This window comes from Acanthochromis polyacanthus, chromosome 9, assembly GCF_021347895.1.
Source record: "Acanthochromis polyacanthus isolate Apoly-LR-REF ecotype Palm Island chromosome 9, KAUST_Apoly_ChrSc, whole genome shotgun sequence".
In the NCBI taxonomy this organism is placed as follows: domain Eukaryota; kingdom Metazoa; phylum Chordata; class Actinopteri; family Pomacentridae; genus Acanthochromis; species Acanthochromis polyacanthus.
The window spans coordinates 5,071,838-5,096,419 of NC_067121.1; the positions used below are offsets into that span (position 1 = coordinate 5,071,838).

The window sequence follows — 24,582 nt, forward strand, 5'->3', positions numbered from 1 at the left end:
AGCTCTATCATGCACCATAATTGTGTCTCCTCCAGCCTCTAGTCTTCATAGTTTTCTCTTTTCCAAACCTTCAAGAACCCTGAAACCTTCACTGTTTCCTCCCCTTATGACCATAAATGTTCCTGGACAGTTCATCTGTAGTTCTAGTGGCTCAGTTCATTTAAGTTTCTACGGTAAGCATCATTTTATTTGTTATGAAAATCTTCCTTTTCTCTCTTCTATTCCACTCAACATAATCACCAAAAACGAAAAATAAAAATGCTGTTTCTATCTCAGTATAATGTTGTCAATGTCCTCTTCTTATTAATCCATGGATACCTCAGTAACTCTGTGGTTAAAGTTTGTTGATTGTGTGTAGAAAACAGGAAACAAACAGCAGTCAAGCTAAACATTCCTGACCATCCATCATCCCTGACCTCCTCCCTCTGTGGACTTCAACAGCGTCCAGCTTCCTCTATTGTTCCCGGTGGACAGTAGTCAGAATTCCTGCATCCATAACGGAGCTTCGTCTCTTCAATGTAAACATATTGTCATGTTTCACCTCCTTCAGGCCACAAACTCTGGTCAGAAAGTCCCATGTGGACTCTGAAATCCTGCCTGTGGTCTGATGTGACCCTCTTACAAACCATGAGGGCATTTTGACGTTGTTTCCTTCAGTTTTTCAGCTTTTTGCTCTTGTTCAACCTGCTTTGAATGTGGCACAAACTCCACAGAACTTCAGTGTTTGTGTTTGTCCAGATGTGCTGTGAACTCAGCATCCGTCTTTGATGCTCTTCGCTCGGAGTCGACACTCAGCAGCGACGGGATTCGCTCACAAGCCTCACAGAGCTCCGCCTCCTGAGGGCTGATTGGGATTTGAACGCTCCAATCACCTTTCTGCAGGAACACAGAGGATTAAAACATTAAAAATGATCTCACATTCAGCTGTATTTTTGTCACATTGATACAGTGAAGCCCTAAATCACTCAAAGGGAGGCCAAGTTTGGCTCTATAGGGAATTTTTATTGTACCAACAGGTTTCCTTTGACTGGAAACGACATAAAAAAGTGTTTAAGTTTTTATTTATTTCATTTTCCCCCTTTTGCTTGCAAATATTCCATTTTTTGATCAATGGAAAAACCTTTATTTGCCACCAAATCAATCAGACCAGGTCTTAGAACTGCTAACAAACTTTTTCATGTCTGCATTAGGGTTTTTTTTATTTTATTTCCAGAACTGATTGGATGATATTGAAGCACTTGTCTTGTCTCCAAAACTACCATTACAATAGTTATAATTCACCATAAACATCTCACAGCAGTGTCTTGCTCTCTTTTGTCACTCATTGATGTCATTTTCATGCTGCATTTTCTCAACACTTTGTGACAGTTACAGTATGTATAAGTGATTTTGGATGTGGTAGTTTTAGCAAAAATGTAAAAAAAATGAACATAAAACAGTTAAAATTCATTAACAGCATCTCCAACACTCCGTCTAATTTTATTTTATCATCCGTTAACGTAATTTCCAGCAAGAAGAAACCTGTTGGTTAAATGCAGATTCATTATTAATAAAAATCTGGTCTGATTATGTTTAATTTGGAGCTTAATTGTTTATTCTGAATGTATATGTAGTAATAAATCGAGTCTTTAGGTCACATTGAACTGACAGGATCATATTTAAACATGATTATGTCCCAAATCAACTAATATCAACGTTTCTCCAGCAGAGTGCAGCAAAACACCACAGCTGGTCCACTGTATTACCAAAAGTATTGGGACGTCGGCCTTAACATGTACATGAACTTTTGTATAGAAGAAGTCTGAATGGCCAGGTCTTTGATTTTATACTCCTGTGGTCATGGAAGCAATTGGAACACCTGAATTCAATTATTTGCAGAGGTGTTCTAATATCTTTGGCAACATAATGTCATTCAAACGTGGTCACAGCCTGTTTCTCAGATCCTGATGTTTTATTTTCCACATTTCTTGGTGTCTGTGTATCAGACGGCACTGACCAGCGACTGTGGCAGCGGCTCTTTATGGAAATACGTCTGACAGGCGTCCGGCCGGCAGTGAACGACGGACCAGAACAGAGCAAACAGGAGACCGGCCATGACGATGACGGTGACGGTGACGGTGGTCGGCCTCTTCCAGGCAGCAGAACCTGCAGGGAGTCAGAACCCGACATGATCAGGACAGATTTAGAAACCATCAAATCTGTGGGAACTGAGAGGGAAGTAAAACAAAGAACAATAAAGTAGGAGTGTTAAATTAAAAACATAAACACTGAAGACAGTTTTCAAACATGGCGTAATTTGGAGACATTTTAGGAAAGTGGAGACATTTATTGATTGAAATTGAAAGAATGCTGGAAAATATAAAAGCATGGAGTCAGTTAATTAAAAAAGCAAAACATGAATGATTCTATGTGAGGACATTTTCCAAATCTGACCTAATTTATGGACATTTTTGAAAAGTGTGGACATTTTTTGTTGAAAGTAAAAATGTGATCGTAAGAACGTTGACGTGACACTTTCAGGTGAAATCAGAAACATGAGGACATTGTTGAAATTGGAATTATTATTTGAAACTTAAGAAAACATTTGTGGACAGAATTAAGAAGTGTTTAGGATTGGAGTTATGTTTATGTCAGTAAAATGAGGAACCTTATTGAAAGAGACTTAAAGCTTGTGTTGTAACCAGGCGTAAACTAACCGTGACGTCATCAGCCAATCAAACGCACGTTTGATTGGACCGGCACATTCAGCAAGTGAAAAGGGGTAAATGTAAGTCTGAACCTGGTCTGAACATAATGAAAATAATTCACTTAATAATGGTAGGGTCAATTGTATCCTTACAACATATGGGAAGACAATCAAAATTACCTATATTACTGAACTCATTATATAATGCAAATAAGGTTGCTTAAAAGTTGGTGGGGACAATTTGACCCTCTTGAAAAGTTGGTAGTGTTATGTCCCTACCGTCCCTATGCAAACCTACGCCCTTGCATCAAACAGACTGGACCGGAGAGCAACTAGGGGCAGGATTGGCTGAGGACTCTCTTATCCCGCCCACATTTTACCGCAGAGGCTTCTGTTGCTGTCTATCAAGTATAGCCACGCCCCCTGGCTCCGCCAACTTTAACGATTTATTTAAAATTCAGTATTGATTTATTTTAAGATCGGCCACCTGATCTCTCATTTTGACCATGAAAACTAACGGGGAAAAAATCCTGAGCTGTAGAACATCAGTCTATCAAATTTCATTTTTTCCAAAAATGAACTGGGGTCTATGGAGCAAAAGCTTTTTGGAGCCAACCCTAGCAGATGGAGTGATATTGCAAGTTTTTGACACTTCCGGGTTGGCTTCAATTCTGGAGCCAGATGCTACGTCCATCTTTATATACAGTCTATGGTTGTAACAAGTAATAAGTTTCCAAAAAGTTTTTTTTTTTATCATAGTAAACAGTATCTGGTACTCTGTACTAGTTTAGTTTGCTACATCTAGAAATTAAAGAACAGCATCCCTTCAATGTCCTGATTTGTTGCTGTGTTTGTGCTTTTAAGACAATGCCAGAGTGGTTTCTAGCGGCGTTGTCATGACAACCAGCTTAGAATCTTGTCTGCGAACGTGAGCAGGGTCTGGCTGAACCTTGCCCTTAAATGAGGGTTTTGTTTTTCCTCCTGTACCTGTGATGGACACACAGCGGATGTCGGTGCTGCTGCTGTGGAGCCGAGAGTCCAGGACGACCTGAGCGCTGACGCAGTACATCACTCCGACCTGCAGGGCGGCGACGTGGAGCACCGTCTGCTCAGCGGGCATCGAGAACACAGCAGCCTGAAGGAGACCAGAAGTCAGTGTTTTATTATGCTTTAATGTTTATGTGATGGGGACAGATGCAGTAAGCAGAGGGAGGGTTTAGGCTGAACTGCAGGCAGTGTTTCCACAGAACAGAGGAAAATGAAACACCATGGATGAGTTAAATAAATGCAGCATGGCTCAGAAACAGTGACAAGTTGTTGGAGATCCATCCAGCATGGTGAAACATCTTTCTATTGATGATGAGTAGAGCAGAGTGGAAAAGTCTAGGCAGACTGCAGGACTTTATGATGAAAAATGAACCAGCAGTGAAGAAAAATGAGACAGGAGCAACAACTTAAAAGGAAATTAAGAAGCTTTTCTCCATTCAATATTCAAGTTTTTCCTTTAATTTTTAACCTGTGTGAACACATACTATGATAAAAGACAATGAAATAAATACTACAAATGAGGTCAATTATTATTGCCTGCTAGCTAACTTAGAAAGAAAGAGATGGAAAATAAATTAAAGATACAAGCAGCAAATGTATGAAAAACAGATATATATAGAGAGAGAATGGAAAAATTACAAATAAAGAGAAGGAAAGAGGAAAAAGACTGAAGTAAAAGTTGACAGGAAAAATGAAATAAAGGAAGGGAGACAGCAGGAACTGAAGGGAAGTCAGAAAGAACTCAGAAGACGAAACAGAAGAGACGCTAACCAAAAGAAAGAAGGAATAACCTGCGTTTCGTCGCCTTTCTTCCACACCGTCACGCTGACGGCGGCTGAAGGAGGAAGTTTGCTGAAGGTCACCTGAAGGGCGTCACCGGAAGTCGTCACCGACATCTCTGGAACCGTCATCAGAGCTGCACAACATTCACTTTTTACTCTTTCTTTATCAAACACAACACGTCTGCTCTGAAGCAACAACTCAAAGACTTGATAACTTTTCTGCACCTTTCTTTTTATTATATATTTGTGATTTTTTTGACAGTTCTGACATTGTTAAGGTGAGTTCATAACGTGGAGACATTTTACTAAATTACAAACATGAACATGATGATATTTTTGTGTGTATCAACTTGGGGAGGTTTTAATGTTGAAATGTATGAGTTGATCATTTTAGCATTTTCACCTTTTTAGAAATCAGCTTTGGTGCTTAGATCAGTCAGATATCGATGCTGGATCTTGTCTGGTTAAACTTTACACACATCAGCTTCTACTGATGTTAAAGTCTTAACAGTTGGTGAAATGTCGACCAAAGACATTTATCCATTTATACAGACTTACAGGAACTTTATGGAGTCACAATACCACTCTTAATTAAATAATTTAGACTCTCCTAAGACCAATAATTAATCAATATTGTCGTTTTAGACAATTTCAGTCCTTTTACCCAGATTTCAAGTCATTCTGAATCCTTTTGAATAAGGTTTATAATTAATGTTAGATATTTTTGTCTAATTTTGGACATGTTTCAAGTTATTCTGAAAAACATTTGATTATTTTTGAACAGTTTCAACAAATTTAGGATGAATTTTTAGTTATTATGGACAATTTTTTACCCACTTTGGACCAGCTTCAATCAGAACCTTGTCATGTCGTAGTGGATACATGTCAGAGTCCACTGATGTTAGAGCCTCGGCAGTCGGTGAAATGTTGACCAAAGACTGTATTTCAGTAGAAATATGGATCCATCCATAGACATAGACACTTAAAAGAACTTTTTTGAAAATTTTGCACGTTTTTATCTTTTCAAGCTCCAGTAATGAGAATGTGTCTCTGCTGGCTGCAGTCAATCGTTCTGATCTGCTGGAAACTATTCTGCCTGTTTCTGGAAATATTAAACCAGTTAAATGGCTTCACAAGTAAACACTTTATTTGTATTTTTTGGGAGTGAAAACACCCAAACTCCAAGGTTGGGAGAACATTTGAAATTGTCAAATAGCAGAACAGCGAGCTCTGCGCTGGCCCTGCAGCAGTGTGTGTTTGGTCTTACTGTCTCTCCGGTTGAAGGCTCGGCTGAGGCGGGTCCAGGCTGAACGCTGTGAGCCGCACTCAGCTCTGACCTGCAGGTTGTAGTCGGAGTCAGAGCCGAGGTCGAAGCTCAGGTCGCAGTGAGTCTGAGGGATCCTCTGGCACTCTGCAGCGTCCACCCAGCTGCCGTTCCTCAGCAGCAGCTCGAACTCCCTGAAGGACGACATCAGGCTGAAGGTCAGCTCAGAAAAAACCTCCATTCTGTCACTTCATGTGTCACTAACATAAAGTCCACCGTCCTGCAGCCGTAAACACTCACTGGAGCACCAAAACACTTCCAACAAACCTCATCTTGTTTGCTGTTTTAAAAATGAATGAGCTTTTTTAACTCTCTGAACACAGAGCAGCAGGTTCTGGTTGTTTTTTTCTTGCCTGTGTCACATTTTTCCTCACTGTGGGCTCATTTTTCACTGCAATATAAAGTCAACCATGAAGCAGGACAGAGAACTCAGAAATGTCTAGAAAAAAACGTCTCTGCCACATACTATAGATATTCAGCTTTTGACATGTTTACTGTCTCTACAACCTTCTCCTCTCTGCTCTGCACATTAACTGTGAAAAATGTTTCATCATGCTGAATGTATCGTCCAACTACTCGTCCCTCTGCAGTCAACATTTTCCCCCACAGATGTTACCTGCATCAGACAGAAAATTAGCCTCCATACTACAGATATTTATCTATCTCCATGGTTCCTCACCAGACTCTTCCTCTCTCCTCTGCTCATCCTCAATAGAAAGCTGTTTCACCATGCTGCTTTTATTTTATTCATCCAGTAGCTTTGATTTTCCTCCCAGTCTCTCTTGTCGTCTTTGTTGTCACATTTGTGTGATTTTGTCATGTTTGATAGTGTTCAATGTCTGTTTTAGTCATTTTGTGTCTCATTTAAGTCTTTTTGTTTCATTTCTTGCAAATTTCAGCACCTGTCATAATAGTTATAATAATAATGATAAACTTTATTTATACAGCACCTTTTAAAAACAGAGTTACAAAGTGCTTTACAAAAAACATAACAAAAGTAGTAGAAGTCATAAGTTCAGATCTAAACAAGATCAAATAATTTAAATTATATTACAAATGCTCTAAATAACCCTCGTGTCGTCATGTGGGTCAAAATTGGTTTTAAATTTTGAAAATGTGGGAAAAAATATCTATATTTTCACAGTAAAACTTCTGATGTCCACGTTTTCAACACTTTTGGAAAATTTTTGAACATTTTTTGGTGGAGAAAAAGAAATGCTAAAAATATTTCTAAAGAACATTCACAAAAATCAACCAAAATCCAGCAAATGTTCTTAAAGAAAATCTTAATAGTTTGACTGATATATATGGAATCACTTTAGATATTTTTAGGATTTTTTTCTGCAAGATTTTTACTCATTTTCTGAAAATATTTACAAGAATTTTCTTCCCAAATTATTTTTTTTCAAATAAAACTTTTAGAGGACATTTTTAAGGAATTATTAGAATTTTCTTCCGGAAGGTTTTGCAGATTTTTAGAAATTCAGGGAATTTGTTTGCTTTTTTTTTTTTTTCCAGACAAGGAAGCCATATTTTTTTGTGCCCGTATGAGGACAGCAGGGGGGTTAAAAAAGTCAAATGAACAAACTTAAAATGTTATAAAGTGGCTGGTGAGACTTAGGAAGCATTAGTAAGTCTCTGAAAGAGGATTTCAAGCAACAATGACCAAACATATCATGTAGACTGAATCAAACGTAACATTTCATTAAAACTGCACTGCTTCCTGCTCTGTGTCCAGACTGCATCTGATATTAAAACAATAAAAACACTTTATGATTTAAACTCTGCTCATCTAAACCACAGGAATGTTCCTGAGAATTACCTGAGACTTAAATTCTAGCTGTGTGATGAATACAAACACACCTGTCAAATAATTCAAACAGGCGTTTTCCTTGTGATTTAATGTCTCAAACACCTGTGGCATACTTTCCTAACCTCATTAAATTACAGGTTCCTCCTACATATTTCACATTTTTACCCCTAAGGCTTCATATGACGCTGATGAAACTTGTTTTCACAGCTGCAACAACCAGAAGTGCACATTTATCAGAGCTGAAACGCTGATTTAATCAATCAAGCTGCTGAATAAATCAGCACAAGTATTGTATAATTTGTTAATTTGACTTAAAGTGAGACACTACCGGTGGAAATGTGCACCTTTTTCCTGCATTTTTATCAACTTTGGACTATTTTGCTTCCACAACATGTCGTTTTTCAGGCTAATAAATGGAGAAAACTGCACATTTAAGTGTTTCTGTTACTGTATTTATGCAAAGTCATGCTTTAATGAGATCATGCCTTGATTACATATTGAGAGAACACTTGTAATACAAAAACATAATTGTCTTAATTTAAGTAATCAACTGCGGAAGTGTCAGGGTGATTTGTGTTTGTTAAAGTAGTCACTTTCCAATAAATAATTATACAGTTTTGAATACAAAGTGTAATGTAACGGAGGAGTTTTTTCTCCAACAAGCAGCTCTGAACAAACTTTACAGTTTAATGTCTGATGATATTCTGAGAGGTTTCATGGAGAATTTTGTTCATCTATCAATCATTACCTGATTTATAGAGTTTTATTACTTTTTTTGGACAGCTGACAGTGTTTTCTGATCATTGGTAGAAAGAGAAACCCCAAATCTCCTCTGTAAAAACCTTTGACTTAAATTTGTCAACAAAATTAATTTTCATGCTGATTTTATCAGCTTGTCAGATTTCTACTCTGGACATTAATGCAAATGTGAACATTTTAATGAGATCATTCCTCATTTGTACATTTAAACGTTAAATTTCAGAAGTAAAGTAGAAACCGTTGTGTTAAAGTCAGTCTTAAACCTGAGGAGGTTTTATGTTGATATCTGGTTGTTTTAACGTTTCCTCTGTTAAAACTCAACAATGCTGTCGGGTTCACTGATTCACTGCCTCTTCTGTTGAAGGGTGAAACATTATTTCAGTATTAATGAGAATATTTTAGCGCCTACATTTTACTATAACGTCTTTATCAAAACACATTTTTATAGACTTTCCTTTATGTGATGTCGTCTTTTTATTGCTCTATAAATGGAATCGTTATCATTATTCTGACCAGGCGTAAACTAACCGTGACGTCACCCGTTGGTTTCAACGGCGAGAAAATGAAGCCCGGATTTTGCTACTTCCTGGTCGCCGTTTTGGATTTTTTGGAGCCAATGACGTAAAAAGCGTCATCAAACAGGCTGGACTGGAGAGCAACTGGGGGCAGGATTGGCTGAGGACTCTCTTATCCCGCCCACGTTTTACCGCAGAGGCTTCTGTTGCTGTCTATCAAGTATAGCCACGCCCCCTGGCTCCGCCAATTTTAACGATTTATTTAAAATTCAGTATTGATTTATTTTAAGATCGGCCACCTGATCTCTCATTTTGACCATGAAAACTAACAGGAAACAAATCCTGAGCTGTAGAACATCAGTCTATCGCATTTTATTTTCTCCAAAAATGAATTGGGGTCTATGGAGAAAAAGCTTTTTGGAGTCAACGCTAGTGGACGGCGTGATATTGCAAGTTTTTGACACTTCCGGGTGGGCTTCAAATCTGGAGCCAGATGCTACGTCCACTATATATACAGTCTATGATTCTGACATACCCCTGGTACTGGACCGAGTACAGGACTGTAGTGTTGCATGGAGCCTGTGGGGGGCGCCACCTCAGTGTGTGTCTCATGTCCACAGAGTCCATGGAAACTCTGCTGGGAGCCGGCAGCGTCCAAATATCTGTAGACACAACGAGATCTGACATTAACACTAGAAAACCCAGGTTTTGCCTTTTTTCTTTACTCCCAGAACTCCAGATGGCTCTGGTTACTGTCTGTTCATTTTGAAATGAGGACCGTTTCTGAGGAATGTGAGCATTGTCCCTGATAATGGCTGGTGATCAGCACACTAGTGCCTCGTTGTCATAACAAAAGCATCTGTAAACCAGGGATTAGTGCCAAGTGGCTCTTCTCTGGGTTCAATAGTGATGTGTATCAACTGATCCACTCTTGGGTTTGCTATCAGATGTTGGAATAAGAACCAGATTTATCATCATTCAGACTCGCTGAATCGTACGTGAAATAAATACAGCAGTAAATAAATAAAGGGCAAAAGAGATTAAAGTGAACAAAGAAATAAAACATAAATAAATAAAGTTAAATAAACAAATCTGACAATACAAATACAGCCATGGCCATAAGTTTGGACACAGCATGACTTATGTCTGTTTTGATGTCTATTACAGAACATAAGTACATTGTAAGTGACAATTTTGTGGTATTTTCTAAGATTCACAAGCGTCATGGTACTTGTGTCCAAACTTATGGCCATGGCTGTAAACGTGATGGCGTCTTTTCACATTGCTGTCAGTTTGTAAAACAAAACTGCTGCAAAGAGACACAAAACAGCTACAGAGAGATTCAAAACTACTGCAACTAGACATAAAACTGCTGCAGAGAGACACAAAACAAGATGAAAAAATGCAAAGTGACTTCAAAGAGATGCAACAAGATGGCAAACACAAAAACCAACTGCAAAGTGGCGTAAAACAACTGCAATGAGACGCAAAATATTACAAAGAAACACAAAACTACTGCAGAGACATGCAAAACAACTGTAAAAAAAACATAAATTTATTGCAAAGAGACAAAACTACCGCAGAAAGACACAAAACTACTGCAAAGAGACACAAAATTACTGCAAAGTGGCGCAAAACAATTGGAAAGAAATGCAAAACAACTGCAAAAAGACACAAAACTACTGCAAATGCACATGTAATGTTTACCGACACACAAATCAACCTTTAGTTTCGTCAATTTTGTTCCACACTCTATCATAATGATAAAATAAATAAAAACACCCAGAGGAGCAGTAACTGAATTACAGACTTCCAAACTGTAAAATCTATTTGTTTTATTGATGAAATCCAGAAACACAAACATGTTGAAAGTTTACATGTAAACACACTGCAGCTCATTGATAGATGCCTGATTTCTTTCATTCATCTCATCACCTGAAGCCATTTCTAAGAGCTTTGATGCAGATTTAGAGGCTGAAATGAGGAGAACTGACCATGCAGGTCCAGCAGGATCACCATCATCAGCTGACTCACGGTCCGCCTCAGCGTCATGACCACAGGGTCGAAAAGCAGCAGAGAAAAATAATCACGTCAGCTCCTTCATGTCCGAATCCCTCCAGTCATCTGCACGTAAACTGATCCACAGAATAAGATACGATCAGCAAAGAAAGCCTGGATACTCTCAGCTCATCCAGGAGGCCAATAAAAGCTTTAAGTCCACTGTGATGGCGGTTAAAAATCCAGTTTCAGGGTTGCATCTCCTCTGAGTGTGATTGTTGAACTTGTTTTCCAAACAACACTCGAATATTCTTTGTCTTTGTGAAGCTGGTGTGTCTGCTGCAGAGCAGGTCAGACTTGTTGTCAGTTCCCCCGAGGCATCAGCTGTCACAGCAGATTTACAGGTTAAATACCAGAGTTAGAGAACAACCGTCACATAACCAGAGTCAGAAAGTCAGTTAGTCTCAGAGTCTTAGAGGCACAAACATGCTTTTTGTTTGTTTGTTTGTTTGGTTATGTGTGTGTGTGTGTGGTCAGGTGCTGGCAATACTTGTGGGGACCAAATGTCCCCACAACTGTAGGAAAACCGAAAACTTTGTCACTTGTGGGGACCTCATTTCAGTCCCCACAAGTTAAACAGTGTTTTCTTGGCCATGTTGTTACTGAAAAAAGTAAAAGTGCAAAAACGTTTCTGTAGGGTTAGCCATTGTTTTGGTCAGGGTTTGGGGTTAGATATGAATGGGAGTCAATGGTGCGTCCCCACAATGATAGAAAGACATAGTGTGTGTGTGTGTCTGTGTGTGTCTGTGTCTGTGTGTGTCTGTGTCTGTGTCTGATCTCAGATTTCAAATTGTTTCCTTCACTGATCTGCTGCTACATGAGTGTGAACAGACGTTAATGGAACACACTAACACGATTTCTATCAAAACAACAGCAAGGACACACAAAACAGCTGAATATAGACACAAAATAACAGCAAAGAGATCCAAAATAACCACAGGAATGAAAAAAGAAACCTACAGAGACATAAAACGACAACAAAAAGAGACAAAGTAACTACAAAGGGACAGAAAATTATAACAAAGAGATGCAAAACAACAGCACAAAGACACCACACAACTACATGGAGACACAAAAAGATTAAAAATTACACAAAACAGCTGCAAATACACACAAAATAACAACAAAGAGACAAAAAAATAACCACAGGGGTGAAAAAAAACTGCAAGGAGACACAAAACGACGACAAAAGTGACAAAACAACTGCAGACAGACATAAAATAACAGCAAAGAGTCAAAATGAGCAAAGAGATGAAAAATAACCTGCAAAAAGACACCAAAAAAACTGCATATGGACACAAAATAACAGCAAAGAGCCTCACAATGAAAACAAAAAGAGATAGAACTACAAAGGGACAAAAAAGTGACAGCAAAAGGACACAAAACAGCTGCAAGGAGACAAAGAACTGCATACACACACCATGTACAGAAAAGAAACGGCAGCATGGAGACAAAACAGAATGACTGCAAAGAGATGAAAAACAACAACAAAAATACACAAAACAACCTTAAAGAGACACAAAACAACGACATGAACGCAAAAAGTCACAAAAACGTCTTCAAGTTGAGGAACGCATTTCAATCTGACGCTGTGAGTCATTTTAGAGACGTGTGTTCCACCTTAAAATGTAGCTTAACTGAAGGCAGAATGAATAAATAAAGTCATTTATGAAATGTTGTTGTTTACACTTCCTTAATTCTTACAACTGCAGATTCTGACATCAGTTTACACCAAACTCTATACGACAACATGTGTTACTGTGGAAAAACACAAACAGAATGTAATGGTTTAAAAACAGACAAAAAATGCAGTTAAAAAGCTGCAAACATCTGGTAAATAAATGGTAACGAGGAGCGAAAATAACAGCAAATATCGGTAGAGCAGTGATATTTTATGGCTAATTTAGACCAAGTAAAAATAGCTTAATTTTATGGTAAAATGTTGTAAAAAAATAGTTGCTTTTTTAAAAAAATACATAGACTGAAAAATGACGTAATTAAAAAATAAATTGGTACTTTTCAGTTCTCAATCTACACAATTTTTCTTTAAAATAACAAGAAATATCTGTAAAACAATGATGTTTTTAACTGATTTGAATAAAATAAAATAAATCAATTACAGTCAAATAACCATTTATCAAAACACAGATTTTTGATGTGGGAATTTTTATTTTGTTTTAACAGTTTTGTTCTGTTTTTTATTTGTTTGTTTGTTATACAGTTATATAAAAATATATAAAATTCAGATATTATTTGTAATTTAACAAAACAAGAAATAAATCAGTGAAGTAACAGTTGAACAAATATTTACCATTTTCCAACCTTTAATATACATGGTTTTATTTTGAAATAACAACAAATATCTGTAAAATAACTATGTTTTAACTGATTTAGATTCAGTAAAATAAATCAATTACAGTCAAATCATCATTTATCAAAATATAGATTTTTGGTGTGGACATTTTATTTGTTTTTTGTTTGTTTGTTTTTACAGTTTTGGCCTGTTTTTATTTGTTTGTTTGTTTGTTTGCTTGTTATACAGTCATTTACAAATATAAAAACATCTAAAATTCTGACTTCTGTGATTTTACTAGATATTATTTGTAATTTTACAAAACAAGAAATATATCAGTAAAATAACAGTTGAACAAATATTTACCATTTTCCAATCTTTAATATTTGTGGTTTTATGTTCAAATAACAACAAATATCTGTAAAATAATGATGTTTTTAACTGATTTAAATACAGTAAAAAGGGAGCAATTAATGGACAAAAGTTGCAAAAGACTGAATTATGATTTATAAAAACATTTTAACAGTTCTCACAGTTTGTCTAATTTCTGTTTCCTTTCACTCAGACTGAACACAAATATTTAAATGCATACTTAATGAAAATTAAGTTTTTATTGCCTCGATTAACTCTGTTTGTACCCTGTTTGGTGCAAAGAAATTTAACCAGAATTCTTGTTTACACTTTTAAAATTAACATGAAAACGAAAACATAATGATTATCTTAACATTTTGGACACATTATATTTATAATATGTAGTTAGAAGTGACTTAAGTTAACCCCTTCACTGTGTTTTTCTTATTTTAAACTAAATTTTCTGCATTTTTCCGAAAAGTCAGCATTTTTCAACCAAACTAAAACACAATAAACACATAAAACTGATGATAGGTGGTGATTTTCTGTCTGTTGAGGACATGAAGAGAAATGTGTGCAGAAGAACAATTTCTAAATATTTAACTCACAAAAACAGTCAAAAACAATGCGTTGTGTCTAAATGATAAACTGGCCATCTGGCGGGTTTCTCTACAGCGTGAGAAGTTTTCTGACGGGATTAAAAACGAAGTGGATTTTTGTGGATTTTCTGTTTAATTTCATGAAGGTTTCTATTGTGACCCAGTTTAATATCGTCTTGTTTGATGAAACTGAACAGAGAAAAGGCGAAGCGTCAGACTTTGGACTCTCATGATGATCAAACATTAACTGTCACCAACCATAAAACCATAAAAACTCGCCCACGCAAGCTGCTTCTTTTTATTTCAGCCTGAAACCAACACGCAGTCATTATGTTTGTTTTAATTCATTTCATTTATCTAAATTACACAAATACGACAAGTTCAGCCCCGAAAACAACCCAGATACAGACACAAAACTAACAGGACTTCATGGTTAGAGCTGATTTAAAAGAGTGATTTCATTCTCCTCTTCATTTATTTGACCTTTCTGTGACCATTTTCTTTCACTTCTTCTTCATAAACAGCTCCTTGGTTTGAGGAAATATGTGAAAAGTGAACTTCCGTTTGTGGTTCAGTGTTGTGAAGAGTTTGAGTTCCTCCAATGCTGATTGTTTGGTCTGATTATAAGAGAAGAAAAGACTGAACATGTGGGAAACTTATCTGAGTTTCAAAGCAATAACTGCCTCTGGGTCACTTGATTTTAGTTTCTGTATTAGCTCCATAAAAAACATATTTTTAGTTAGTTCAAGAAAATCTGTACTTGAAGGGAATTATGTAATGATCAGATGTAAAATGTTATCTATTAAGAGTGTCAAGTGGGGCCTAGTTCTTTGAGATCCCAGGAGCAACCACTACCTGAATAAAAGCTTTAAGCACACCAATGAAAAGCTAAAATGAGAAACTAGATAAGTTAACCACATGATTATGCTTATGCTTGAGGGAAGAATGATTTTCATAGGCTGATATATATTCTGAAATGATGTTTGCTATAGAATAGAATGATTTAAAATGAGTCATATGATCATGCTAAGATGTAATGATTAAAAGAAGTGATTATAAGTAAAAACTCTGTGTATGAGGAGAAGTAACCCTTTCTAAACTGCACATGTACAAAAAAGCAGAACTACAATGCTGGGGAAATCTTGGCCTGTGAGGAGTGCGTGCACATTTCCGAGTATGGTTATAGAAAGCCCACGTAGAGCGTCTTGATCAGTGTGTGAAAACGTGTGTGTGTTGGTAACTGAATCATGACAAAGTGTGTATAACCTGTGAATGTGCCTTGACTAGGCCTTGACAATGTGTGTGATCGTTGTGAGCCTGATAGTTGAGCAACCGAGCGTACAGATAATGTGTGTGTATTAGAGGATGGGAGTATAAAGGAGACAGAAACACTGAATTGGAAGTTCTCCCCCGGAGAGAGTTGTTCCCCAGAGCTGCCTGAGTGTTGCTACGGAGAACATTGCCAAAGTTCTGAGGAGTCATCACTGGACTTTTTGTATAAAGGACGTGAGGACAACGCTGGACTTAGGCTCCAGAGTTTGCTGAGGACATCGTTGGAAGCAAAGTTGTTCTAATTTTGTTCAACAAGCGAAGACCACACTCTGCTAGACGGAGAGTCCTGAGAGGTCTGCAATTATCCTAAAAAGATGAAGAGGAGAAGGCACCTACGACATCTAGAGAGGCAGAGGAGGCAGTAGCAGAGGGCCAGGTGACCCACCACAGCTTGGAGAGACGGTGACTTGCCATCAGCAGCACAGTTCTGTCCTGCACCTCCGTCTTGCCGTAGTTTTGTTATAACTGCATTGAAACTGTGAAATCATTTGAAGTCAAACTCTGATTCAAGATAATTACATTCCGTCTGGTTATGAGAATCATCAAGCACATGATTAGTAGAAGTGACGTAATTCACTAGAACTGGATATGTGCAGCGTTTTTTAGCCTCCTGTCCCGGTTGACACAACGACCAGTGTACACGGTTGTCGAGGTTATCTGAGGTGTGGCCGAGGACTCAGTCATCATCATCATCATCATCGGTGCCTGGCAGGAGGTGAGGGGAACTTTAGGGAGCGGCTCGACACTTTATGACCCGTCCAGAGTGTAAAGTCCTCGTGTTGGAGCCTCAGACGTCACATTAACGAGAAACAACTGAAGGAGACACAGCAGAGGCTCCAGTAACCCGACCGAGGCTTCACCTTCCAGGACGAGGCCTTGAGACTCCGCCACGTTCCGAAGGCTTCCTTGTTTTTTAGTCTGATCGCAACAGTCAGAGTCCCTGCGTTTTTCATTTTAAGGTGGTTTGTCTGGAAACGCTGCAACCATGTCGACGGCTTTGGAAGGGACCGGGTTCATCATGTGCATCATCAGCTGGCTGGTGACCGCAGCGTCGCTGGTCAACGACGAATGGAAGATCTCCACCGTGTCCGGCAGTGTCATCATCTCCCAGAGGCAGTTTGAGAACTTGTGGCACTCCTGCGCCGAGAACAGCGCCGGCATCGCCGAGTGCCGGGACTTCGAGTCGATGCTCGCCCTCCCTGGTAAGACCAGTCCAAGTCCTCCATATGAACCTGTCTAACAGTACATTTATTGTCAGCCCTTTTAAGTTTACAGATGAGTTAGTATGTCTTTAGATGTGGTACTTTTAAAAACACATTTTAAAACTCTAAATATCTGAAAGAAGCTTGAAATGAAAGTCAATCATCCAGTGAAGTGACATGAAGTGAAAATCTTTCAATCTGAAGTTTGTCTAGAAAACATAAATTTAATTTTCTTGTTTGGAAATTAAATGATCTGAAACATTTGAGGGGTTAAAAGCAGAGTGGTCTAACCCACAAAAAGTCAGAACCGAGTTTTATATCATTTCTGTAAAATTTTATGGTCTAGATTTTAGTGTCAGAGTGGTCTAACCCACCACACAAATATAGAACTACAGTGGCGCTTCCAATGTTAGATCATTCTAGAAACCACAAAACTTTGAACCTGTTTTTCACCAAAACTACAGAAAGTGGGTCAGACCACTCTGCTTCCTAACCCTTCAGTTTTAAGGCTCGCTTTACTTCTTGTGAAACACATTTAAGAAGCAACGAGGTTCCTGAGTTTTACATGACGTCAGAGAATTCAATAATCTACACAGATCTGAACTTTTGAGCCATTTTTTGAAAGGTCATGAGATCAGTTTAACAGAAAATAGGCCAACTGCCATGTAGCACCATTTCTGAAACTGTCGTCCAAAGGTTGGTGGAAGTTTCCCGCCGAAAACAAAATAAAGATCGATTAAACTGTTTGTCACATCATATTCAGGGAAAACACTACATCATATTAATTTAAAAGTCATTAGTAATGAAGTCAGTTTACCAGCGAGTTGTTTTTTCTTCCATAATCACCATAAAAAAATTATGTAAGATTATCGTTTAGGCGCCATTTTGAGCTTCCTCCTCCGCTGACGGTAAAATGGAGGGAAACAGGAGCAGCCAGTCGTGTTGATGCTTCTTCACTTTAGTTAAACTTTAATGTGTATTTACTGTGTTTAGGTTGAAAAATATCTTATTTTTAGCCGTCGTGTGTTTGTTTGGTGGTAAAACTGTTGTTGTAGCTGTCTTTTAGGATCAGAGACTGATCTCTGCAGCAGTTTTTCCTTAAAATGAGGAAATACGTCTCATACACTGTAAAAGCAGGGAACATTTTCAACAGTTTTTTATTGTCATTTTTTATTTTTATTTTACTGATTTTCCCAATTTTGTTAATTTCTAGTAAAGTCACACAAAAAAGTATTAATTTCCACGATAACAAGAAAACAGGCCACTAAAATCTACGTACATTTTTTAATTGTTCTTTTACAGCGCTTGACTGTCAAATTGCACTTTTAAAAAAAATTATAGGCCCTTATTTGAAGGAAAAATTATGCAAATTAAAGATTGTAAAATGCTAAATTATTTTTAAAAAATGGGATTGTATAGATTTTTCCTGCATTTTTTGGGGAAAAAATGAAATAAAATATTATTTTAGATTAACTTGCATGATAAAAAATGGTATACAATGTGTGACCATGATATGACACTATTTAAATCTGCTAGAAAATCTGCTAGAAAACACTGTTATTTTGGATCATTCCAGGCATATTTCCCCATAAACCATCTGTTTCTGTACTTTTTCGATGAGTTCATGAAGACAGAAGCTTCAGCTGTGTAAAGAGGCGTCAGTGTTAATTATTACACCCGGTCTTGTTTAAATGAGACCAGCCTCGTCGTCCATCAGACTCCTGGTGGTTTCACTGGTCGTCCTGCTGAAACTCCCTGAAGCCCATAAAGAGGCGCAGCAGGTTTTTATGATCATTTCGTTAATATATTACCACACCAGCTGTAAACCACTGAAGATACTACTTACAGTTCCTCCTTTTGTCAAAACACAGTGACTTTTTGACCAAGCTTTAAATATGTTGCTGGTAGGTGGATTATTCCCTCCATGTTTCCATCCTTTATGCTAAGCTAAGCTGTAGCTATGAGACAAGTCTCAGAAAAAGACCAAAAAACTACCCCTTTAAATGTACAATGTCTTTAAAAAAAATCATTAAAAGATGTAAAAAATCTGTCAGTAAAGGTGAAAAACATTTGAATACTTTAACATTGAAAAGCTGTGAAGAATAATCACAATTACCTGTAAAATTCTGATATTTTCTGCTCAATTTCAAACAATGTAAATTAATATTTATAAAATTACAGATACAGATTTGGCCAGTTTTTGTTTGTTTTCTTTTACAGTCAAGATATAAATTAGTTTTTTGTTTTTTTTAGTTTACTAGATATTATCTTTAATTTACCACCACGAGTCAAATCTGTAAAATAACAGTTAAGAAAATATTTCACGTTTATTTTTCTGTCTTTAATATACAAACTTGATATGGATGTTATTTGCAGTTTCCTTGATGAAGATCTTTTTTTCCCCCCAGATAATAACAAATATCTATAAAATAATGTAATACAGTTTAGAAAATTATATAATTTTAAAGTCAAATGTAAAAATACAGATTTCTGATGTTATTGAGGGTTTTATTTGTTTTGTTAGGGCTAATGTCTTTTTTTATTTTATTAATTCTTATCTTATTTTATCTTACTTTTGTCATTTTGTGTCTCTTTCAGGTTGTTTTGTCTCCACATTCTGCTGATATTTTACTGTTTACAGTCTTCTTTTGGTGTTTTTGTGTCTTGTTTTTTGTTGTTTTGTCTCAGATTTAGTTTTTTAACAGAATGTGGTTCAAACTGTTCATGTTGTGGAGAAATTCTGAATCACAGGATGTAGAATTTGATGAAATATCACAATGTTTATCATATATTTTTAATTTTCCTGTGAAACACATGATATGTTCAAGGACCGACGGATAGTTGTAAATCTGATGATTCTTTCTGTTTTTACAGTTTTTGACTTTCAAATGATCATTTTAGCATTTTGCCTTTTTTATGTTTTTTAACAAAAACTTATTTCAAATGAGTTTTTTCTCATGAACCGTCTTTAGTGTTTTTTAGATTATTGAAAGTTTATTCTCAAACACAAGACAAACTACACTGATGTGTTACTCTTTGGGAGTTCAGATTGTTTTCAGTTTCTTCACTAAAAGTATCTGGGAGCCTCTATTGAAGCTTTTTTTTAACGTTAGTTTATATTCTGACCACATTTCCCATCAGCCCCCTCTCTCTAAACACATTTGAAGTGATTTATGTCCTAATCTGAGCAGCAGAGACTCTGTTTATCTGTATTATCTGTCAGCTTTATGTTTGGTGTCAACAGTTATGCTGTTAATAACTTATTATCATTTCATAATTTTAATAAATGTAATAATTTCCTCCTGCAGGTCACATTCAGGCCTGTCGCGCCCTCATGATCGTCTCGCTGCTGCTCGGCCTCGGCTGCATCATCGTGTCGCTGCTTGGACTCAAGTGCATCAAGATCGGCTCGTCCACCGACCAGACCAAGGGCAAGATCGCCGGCACCGGAGGCATCCTGAGCTTCCTGGCCGGTGAGTCGAATAAAAAAGCTTCAGATGGGCTCAGATTTAAAGTCAGGTTCACCACGACGCTTAGCTGGTGAAGTCTGCAGGCTGTTAGTGCCTCAGAAATTCTGAAAAATTACAAAGTTTATATGATAAATGACTATATTCTAGATTATATGAGAAGAAACCTTCACTTTATATTTGTGGTCTGTTTATTAGAAGATGAAAATGGATTAAAAACACCAGATTTTGCCTTTAAATGCTGCTTTTCATTGGTGTGCAACGTTTTCCTACAGTGACCTGAAACAAAAAGAGGTGTTTAAGTGCAGACATGTTGGTTTAACGGAGTGGAAACGTTATACCAGCTGTTCCTACATGTAAAATAAGAGTATCTAGAGGCTGATCCTGGTTTTTAGAATATTTCAGATATGATGTTTACGTGGAGCACAGAGAAGTCTGATTGTTTATATCTAGTGCTGAGTTTGTGTCCGCAGAAAATGAAAATAACTCATGTTTAATATATAATATGAAAATATACTCAAACTAGGATGTGTAGATCTGGATCAGGAATGATAAAATCTGTTTTTCACTGATAGGTGTCGACCCTTAGCTTATGTCTGCTGTCACATCGGTTTCACAAATTTGAATAACTTTTGAAACAACGGCTTTATCGTCACTAATGTTTATAAATATATAATAATAAACTGAACATTCTTCATGTGTGCTCAGCCTCAGAAACATGACCCAACCTCAGCCGTTATTATTCTGTTTAATCTTGGTTTTATTTGAACTCATGCGCTCTAAATGGGAGCTCATTAATTACCACTGAAGTCTTTGTCATGGTGCCCCTTTAGTGACTTTACTGGTTATATGATGCATACTTTCACATACTTAACTATAAACAGCAATGAGCATGGTCTTGACAATGTAAAGTCACCCCAGAAATCATTAACCGCCACAAAAATCTTTGTCATGGTGCCCCTTTACTAGCTAAACTCCCACAATGCTCTGTGCTAACCAGCGTGAACTGCCTGTCGTCTGAGTGACGCCTCCTCTGGTCTCTACGGTATTAAACAGGAAGAGGAAAGTAGCACTGGGTATTTGCAAATAGTAAATATTATGTTGCTCAGATCAAAGCGGGATAAAAAAGAAAAGAAAACTGAAACACTTAAATCAGACAAATGTTATCGTATGGAGGCATTCATGGTACAGAGTCATCACTGTGGATCGTGGCCAAAAATTAAATAAATATTGGATGAAATGAGCATTTATGACTTGTTTTGTGTGTTTGCAGGTCTGTGCTGCATGATAGCTTGTTCCTGGTACGCTTACCGAGTGGTTGAGGACTTCAATGACCCGTTCTACATGGGCGTGAGGTGAGTCCACCCAGTCTGGTCCAGTTTAAACGAAACTGATGCTGACGATTCACATTTCAGTTTGTGAAATATGGAAAGGCTTATTTTATGAGGTTAGACTGTAGTGGTGATAAAATACATCAAAAATGGAATCTTCTGCACAGTTTTACTGATGTGTTCTCTAAACATTTAAAGATTTCACCTCCTATTTTTCATCGTTTCAGGATTCAGCATTGGATTCATGTTTTCTTAAACTTTGTTGTCATGTTCAGATGTGTGTAGTTTAACAGCGCCTCCTGTTTGCTTACATGGGAAACAAGTTGCTTTTTAACCAAAACTGTACAAATTACTGGAAACCTACAGGCAGCAAATATGTTATGAATATATTCAGTTAATAGAAATATTGTTTATACCTCCTTTTATTAATGTTTACTACAGCTGTGTGTGCATGAAAGGATGTCTTAAAGGCAGCTTCTCGTTGTGTTGCACAAACAAAACATAATTTACTGTCAGAGCAACAAGAAAATAGTTTTTTTTGTGCATCTAAAGGTGCATGCAGATGAATGAATTTGAAAATGTCTGTTTTTGTAGGTAACCACACCAGCGTCTTTGTTTCTGTGATGCTTTTATTAGGTGTTAAATGGAGCTGTGGTTGTGTGTTTGCAGGTTCGAGCTGGGTACTGGTCTGTACTTGGGATGGGCTGGAGCCTCTCTGGCCATCCTGGGAGGAGCTTTACTCTGCAGTGCCTGTAGGAGAGCGTCACCTGGTGGCCAGAAAGGGTAAATACAGACACTCCTCGACTTTATATCGTCTTTTAACACCCTTTTAAAAATAATCTCTGACCTAACGAGAAAAAACCTCCTTGTCCTTTTAACATTTAACAGCCAGAATGGATCTGCAGTTATCTGTAATTCAGTTATTTGTACCGTTCACGTGTTTCTTATATTGATATTTAAGATTCAGCTGCTAATACATGAAGCAGAATTTCAACTTGTTCTAGTTTCAGTTTCAGATTTCTGTACTTTAATTCTGACTCATCATAGTCATGCTTCAAAATTTATCTGTTTCATTTAAAGTCAATACATCTAAATTGTCATTTTTAGACTTTTAAATCGACGTAGAAATTTCAAACTAGAATTCTGCCTCGTCAGAATCTAAATACAAACGTCTTAAAGTTCTGACTCGGTAATATGGGGTTGGGGTTAGGGTTAGTTGCAGGCCGCTTGCTTTCCAAAAATATTGTGAAACATATTACAAGCATATTTAACCGCATGCAGTGGACATTTTACGGCCGTGTCAAAGCAAATTTGCTGCAAACTTCAACAAGTTTTGGATAAAAGATGCTTTTGGTTTCTCAAACACCACCTCAGCAGCCGTCATTACTTCTGCTAACACTGTTAAAATGCTAATTCTGCACATTTAAACTCAGCTATTAAATGTTAAAACTGTTTTCTGCATTTTTCCAGTTGAGGAACTTTCTCAAAGATTCCATCAATCCAAGAAGGTAGTTCTAATCTGTGAGGCGTTTTTTTTCTGTTAGGAATAAAACATGTAATGAAAGATGTCAAACCTACGCTATTACATATTTTCTATCACTCAAAAACTCCACCGTCAGGCTCTTGAAGCTACAGATTGTGTTTTAAAACATGGCCGGCCTTTAAAAGCTGCATTCCCTCAAACAGCCAGCAGGGGGTGACTCCTTTGGCTGCAAGAAGAAATCTGACTGTACAGAAACTGAGCCGACTTCTCTCTTCGTCGATATTTTCTGAATGAGTTCATGATCTTTTCTGGTGATTTGGAGCGTCAGACAACACATTGTGATGTTCATTTAGTAAATTCTAATGAAATTTGAAAGAAAATAGACGATGAATCAGGTTGCTGTTTACAGTCTGTGTTGGAAGCTCACAATCATTTTTACATCTTGTCTCTTTGAGCTTTAAATCTCAGCCGCTTGTTTCCGCAGTAAATACTCAGGATGCACATTTTAAGCAGTCAATTTTAGTCAGTCACGTTAACAGTCAATCTATCGGTATTTTAAATGAATGAGATGCAGCGTTTTTTCTATTAGCTGATTAAAAAACTCCATGACTTTATAAGTTGGTGTTTATTTAGAGTCTCTTTGTGTCACATTTTGATCATTTTATGTCTCTGTGATCGTTTTGGTGGCTGTTTTTTTGGTCATTTCTATGCACTTGTGTTTGCCACTATATCTATTATGACTTTCTTTTTTAATGTGATATTTTTGGAATCATTTTGTGTCTCTTTAGGATATTTTCAAATTTTCAAGCATCATATCACTGCAATTTTTTAGGTGCATCTGTGATGGTTTTGCAGGGGTTTTTTTGCTCAGTTAGTGTTTATTGAATATTTTTGTGCATTTTTTTTGCTTATTTGAGTATTTTTTAAGCATCACATTATTCCGTTGTTTACATATCTTTTTCATTGTGGTGTTTCAAGTTTATTTGTGGTTGTTTTGCAATTATTTTTCTGTTTTTAGCCACTGATGTCTATTCTCATTAGAAATTAGAAGAAGAGATAAAATAAACACCAGGTTACTGAGCTTTACGTCAAATAGTAAAAGATAATGACTCCGTTTAAAGTTACTTTTCAGTTTCTTTTCTTAGCAGCGACCTACAAGCTGAACATTTGGAGTTTTTCTGAGGATTTTGTTCTTCTTTGTTCTGCTCTGATGTTGTCAGAAACGTGACTTTATTGTCTGACTTTGTCTTCTTTCGTTACAGCGGTTACTATGCAAAACAACAGAAAGTGTACACGGCCACAGCCAAATCAGACCAGGAGTCGAGCAGAGCTTACGTCTGAACTCGCACATCTGCACCGTCGCTGTCTGGAAGTTTCACCACAAAACGTAAAGATAGAAGCCCTCCTCCGTGTCTTCAGTCGTCGCTTTTCTTTCCTTTTTCTTATTTGTTTTTAATGAGGTGAAATCTGTAATCTTAGCAACCCATCAGGAAACTGTAGATTGCTGTTTAACGACTGTTTTAATTCTGTTTGGAGTTTG

General features: G+C 37.1%; 2 protein-coding genes across 2 annotated transcripts; one reads left to right on the top strand and one right to left on the bottom strand.

Moving 5' to 3' along the window:
* Nucleotides 1-279: 279 nt before the first annotated feature.
* On the bottom strand, nucleotides 280-11,183 carry crfb16 (cytokine receptor family member B16). Its single transcript, XM_051953192.1, has 7 exons — nucleotides 10,921-11,183; nucleotides 9,462-9,588; nucleotides 5,783-5,973; nucleotides 4,512-4,649; nucleotides 3,674-3,826; nucleotides 1,997-2,145; nucleotides 280-876 (listed from the first exon to the last, which is right to left on the bottom strand). Exons 1-7 carry the CDS (start codon nucleotides 10,976-10,978, stop codon nucleotides 718-720), a joined length of 975 nt encoding a protein of 324 aa, XP_051809152.1. The 5' UTR covers nucleotides 10,979-11,183; the 3' UTR covers nucleotides 280-717.
* A 4,244-nt stretch (nucleotides 11,184-15,427) lies between these two features.
* On the top strand, nucleotides 15,428-24,582 carry cldn15la (claudin 15-like a). Its single transcript, XM_022213990.2, has 5 exons — nucleotides 15,428-16,761; nucleotides 20,070-20,234; nucleotides 21,502-21,583; nucleotides 22,229-22,342; nucleotides 24,305-24,582. The coding sequence occupies exons 1-5, from the start codon at nucleotides 16,545-16,547 to the stop codon at nucleotides 24,381-24,383; spliced, it is 657 nt and encodes a 218-aa protein (XP_022069682.1). The 5' UTR covers nucleotides 15,428-16,544; the 3' UTR covers nucleotides 24,384-24,582.